Raw genomic sequence first — 5,000 nt, forward strand, 5'->3', positions numbered from 1 at the left:
GAGTGATCTGCACAAGCATTCCAATGCGCCTGTACATTGTACTTGAGCAAATGGCAAAAATAAACACTTGCCTTGACTTGACTATCTATATATCTATCTATTCATTTATCAGTCTTCCCAACCATCAAGTTAAAACGCATCCAATCATCAATTTAAAACAGAAATCTGAAAATCTGTAAGGACTCTTAGCTATGGTGAGCAGACCTCCAGAGTCTCCCAGACCTCAAGACCATTGTGGTTGAGTCATCACTGATGACGTCATGGTGGCATACAGACCCTGACTCATACAGTGACAGAAATAATTTCAATCGGTTGCTATGGAGATGCTCAGGCTATCAGTCAGGGCTGGCGATGGATGTGGTTCTGGCTGTTAGGAGCTTGTGTTAGTCGGCTGTAATCTGGGGGGAAGCTTAGCTGGGAGCATTAGGCCTTCACAAATCACAGTAAAAGCATTGTGAGTGCAGCTGACTACTTGGCAGTTAAGAATAAAATGAGTGTGTGATGGACTCACAACTTAATATCTCAAATACTTATAATAACAGAGAAACAGACACTTTGGAGGGGTTTTAAAACAGACTGCAAAAACATCCAAATCTGCCATAAAAAAACTCACCCCTGGGGCATGTTTACAAAACATCATAATAACTCTTGGTTATTCGCCAGAAACCTAATACCCATCCTCACAATCTCAACCTTCAGGACTTATTTTATTCTCCTCTGCATGATATCTACAGAATATGAACATATTTGTTACTTGAATGTGTTGTGATTCACATATGCTTTACGGACAATGCTTCATGTCCTCTGAAAGGAATGAGAATCTGTTCCAAGGGAACGATCCTCTACAGTCCCCCTGGGTCTGAGCATGACACTCACCTGCTTTTAACAAGGTGTCTTTGCACAGGGAGGCCGATTTGGCTCTGATGCCCTCAGTCAAGCTCTCGTCCACTGGCAGCACCATCTGAGGAGAAATCAGACCACTGACTGGACTGACGCAAGCCTTCAGATACGTCACTTCAGATATGCACACATTTTGAATGCCACTGAAGTGCATATAGCATGCCACCAAACTACACAACACAGAAGTGAAGTATGTAACAGATTTAGTTTAACCTCAAGTCAAGGAAGGATCACATATAGAGAGAGCTGGTCGTGAGTGGTCGCCCACTCCAAAAATTAAACTGGACTATAACGTGGTGCACAGAGTAGGTGGTGAAAACAAAATGTTGCCAAGTCGTGTCCCACGCATGGTGATTAAAGATGGCTGGATAAGGCTGTAGAGGACTGACTCTGCCGTTGATGGTGTCTGGGAGCCTGGACATGGGGGCCCTCTGCTCCCTCTTGTCCTCCATCTGCCAGGCGATGACGGTGATGTTGCCCATGCGCTCACTCTCAGCAGATCTGACACAAACACAGAGGGCTAGTCAGGGACCATTTCTCCACTTCATGAGAAAAGGACTGAAACGGAGATGACAAATGTGTAGCATGGAAATTCATATAAAAGTATGACACACACACACACACACACACACACACACACACACACACACTGAAATAAATCAAACTCTTTCGTCTTTGTCTCCAACATATGGGAACAATTCTTTGTACAATTCTGTCTGATGTTGTGTGATCTGATGTGCACAGTGTTTGTAGGTGTTCATCTATCTCCTCCTGCATTTAGCTCTCTCTCACCTGACCATGAGGTGTAGTCTATGGTGCTTATCCTGCAGCAGCTCCTTCACAGGGAACATGGCTGAGCCCAGCAGATACATCTGTGAGAATGCAAGAGAGACACAGAACACACTCATCATATGACAAACACAAAACACACTCATCATATGAGAAACACAAAACACACTCCTCATATGAGAAACACAAAACACACTCATCATATGACAAACACAAAACACACTCATCATATGACAAACACAAAACACACTCATCATATGAGAAACACAAAACACACTCCTCATATGACAAACACAAAACACACTCCTCATATGAGAAACACAAAACACACTCCTCATATGACAAATATGACAGACACAAAACACACACCAAAACAAAACAGTCATCATACATCATATGAAACACAAAACACACTCATCATATGAGAGACACACAAAACACACTCCTCACACATCATAGGAACTAAACTGGGCTATGTGGACTGATGGATTACACAACAAAATGGACGGGTTGCTCTTGAGCTTTCATTGCAGATGACTGTAAATGCGGTGTTACCAAACAACAAAGGGAGAGAAGCCTCTGATTCTGTTGGATAAAAATGCAAACAAAGAATGCATAGAAAGCCTATGATATGCCTGCCTCTGATTCTGTTGGATGAAAATGCAAAAATCTTCTCACTTGCCTGTGTGATATGTTACCACAAAAGAGCCTTCAACACAGTGTGCTTTCATAATTAACCATACATGGTTGACAAGGCTTTCATGTGTTGTTCCAAGATGAATAGTTTTTGTATGGTACTACAATACCCCCCTACCCCCACCCCCGCCCCCACATACACACACACACACACATACACTCACACATACAGTATATACACTCACATATACACACACTCTTTCAGGAGAAGACTCACAGTGCCCTGAGAACGATCCTTGACATCGTACACAGAGAGCTTGACCTGCGTCTGCTGAGTGATCAGCGATTCCTGGAAGAAGGCAATACTGCTCAAGAAGATTGGGTTACTTGTTCCCTAGAGAAGATAAAAAAAGTTAATTAAACATGACAACAATGATAACCAACAATTTTTTAAAACAAAAAGTTTCTGCCTGAACAAGCACCCAAGCATCCCAAAGACCCTACCAGAGGTCAACACAGCAACATTCAACATAATCTAGCCGAGCATCCCCCCATGACATCCTGATCCTCAGATCCTCACCTCGATGATCTCCGTCTGCGTGTGCTTGGTCCAGAAGGCCTGGGGAGGGGTGGTGCAGCTCACAGCCACGAAGCTGTTGGGTTTACGGTCCAGCGCAGGAGTGACCAGCTCACTGCAGGCTGATTCACAAGAGCAGAGGGGCCGAGTCAGTAGGCATAGGCATAGCCTTGCAAAAATTAAATGTTTGCAGCAGATTTGCAGCACACTTGATTGTGGTGATTTGTGGAAAATAAATGAGTTCACTAGAAAATATTGCCAGAAGTTGCCCGCAAACTTCCAGCAAACTTCTGGCAACAATGAGAAGTTTGCCACTAGTGGCAAATGTGTTCGCCAGTAAATTTGCCACCACACTTAGCCAATAATGGCAAACTTCCAGTGAACTTCTGGTGACAAACCTAATTTGGTGCAACATTGCCAAAGGTTAACCGCAACTGTTCGCCAGAAACCTAATTTGCATGTGAAAATATGATCTTGCCGCAAATTTGTGGCAACTATTCGCCAGAAACCTGACATTTCTGTAAGGGTATAGGGTGGGGCTAAAAGCCTGACGCTGAACAAAGAATAAACAAAATGCTTGATGATCTAACACAGTGTTTCCCAAACTGTGTGCCCTTGTCAAGTCAAGTCAAGTCAAGTTTATTTATATAGCGCATTTCATACACAGATGTCATTCAATGTGCTTTACATAAACAAAACCAAACAATAATAACAAATAAAAGCATAGAAGGCAATATAGTCAAAGAATAGTTCAAAAGGTAAAGATCATAATAAAAAAAAAAAACATAAAACACACAAGGTAAAATCATTTAAAAATATAGAATGATTAAAAAGACAAAATAAAAGACACAAGATAGAATATAGAATAATTTTCAAGACAGATTCAGAAATTATAACTTAGTGCATTTAGCAGAAAGCATCTGAGAACAGTTTGGTCTTAAGTCTAGATTTAAAACTGGCTACAGTTGGGGCCTTTTTAATGTCATCCGAAAGTTGGTTCCAGAGCTGAGCCGCATAGCAGCTAAAAGCTGCTTCACCATGTTTAGTTCTAACAGCAGGTTTTACTAACAGGTTTTTCTCCTGAGACCTGAGAGGTCTAGAGGGTGTGTACTGCTGAAGCATGTCTGAGAGGTATTTAGGTCCTGCTCCATTAAGTGATTTATAAACAAGCAGACGAGACCGCCTATGCCGAGTCCGAGTCAAGACCGAGTCTTTGAAGGGTCGAGACCGAGTCCGTTGGTTTTCAAATATAGTCGAGTCCGAGTCAAGACCGAGTCTCTGAGGAAGCAAGTCCGAGTTGAGACCGAGTCCTTTAGGAGTCGAGACCGAGTCGAGACCAAGACCATAAAAACATGTCAGTTTTCAGATTTAATATCACCCCAGTTAATAATCAACAGTGAGGCCCAGGCTTGGAATTTCACCATTTTAGGGGCAAGGCCACTTGGCCTTCAGTTGGGCATATTTGGTGGGGGGCATAAAGGCTACATGTCAGGGCACCAAGGCCAAAGTTAACTATACAGTAAGGCTATAAAAATGAGTTTAACTTCCTTCAATAGCAATAGCTTCAATCCATCAAAACAAAAGCATCATGTAGGCCAGCATTCCTCTTTGGGCCGTGGTCCGCAACGTGGACACTGCTTCATCTGATAATTTGCTGCGCAATTGATGAAAGTTTCATGTGCTCACGTGAAAGTTTCAGGTGATGCTAAGATTATTTTGACAGGCCATAGGCTAACTAAAAATCGCTATTAAACGGATGCAAAGCAGAATAATGAAAGAAGGGGCCACCAAGGCCACAGTGGCCTGTAAACCTTTGATTTTCAAGGGGCATCACGGCCAACGCAAGGGGCAATGACGGCCATGGCCACCGTGAAATTCCTACCCTGGTTAGGCCTACAGTCGGCAGTATCTTTGCATTGCACGATGGGATGTCATTTTCAAATAATGCCCGTCAACATTGCATTTTATTATTATTGTTGTTATGTGTTGTGTGTTTTTTTATATATTTTTTATTTTTTAACATAAATATGCGTTGGTCTCGAGGACTCGGTCTGAAATTACGAGTCCTTCTCCTCCCCCTGTGGTCCGAGACCGAGTC

At 42.6% G+C, this 5,000-nt stretch overlaps 1 protein-coding gene across 6 annotated transcripts in view; it reads right to left on the reverse strand.

The window, feature by feature from the left end:
- Positions 1 to 5,000, reverse strand: part of inpp4aa (inositol polyphosphate-4-phosphatase type I Aa) — a 22,369-nt gene that overhangs the window by 13,864 nt on the left and 3,505 nt on the right. For all 6 annotated transcript variants that reach the window (XM_042073506.1, XM_042073493.1, XM_042073487.1 and 3 more), the window contains exons 3-7: positions 2,906 to 3,024; positions 2,603 to 2,719; positions 1,693 to 1,772; positions 1,290 to 1,401; positions 877 to 961 (exon numbers count right to left, since the gene is read on the reverse strand). In XM_042073506.1, coding sequence (XP_041929440.1) covers positions 877 to 961; positions 1,290 to 1,401; positions 1,693 to 1,772; positions 2,603 to 2,719; positions 2,906 to 3,024 — 513 coding nt within the window. The remainder of the gene's footprint in view (positions 1 to 876; positions 962 to 1,289; positions 1,402 to 1,692; positions 1,773 to 2,602; positions 2,720 to 2,905; positions 3,025 to 5,000) is intronic.

The sequence above is a fragment of the Alosa sapidissima genome, chromosome 2 (genome assembly GCF_018492685.1).
Source record: "Alosa sapidissima isolate fAloSap1 chromosome 2, fAloSap1.pri, whole genome shotgun sequence".
NCBI lineage: Eukaryota > Metazoa > Chordata > Actinopteri > Clupeiformes > Clupeidae > Alosa > Alosa sapidissima.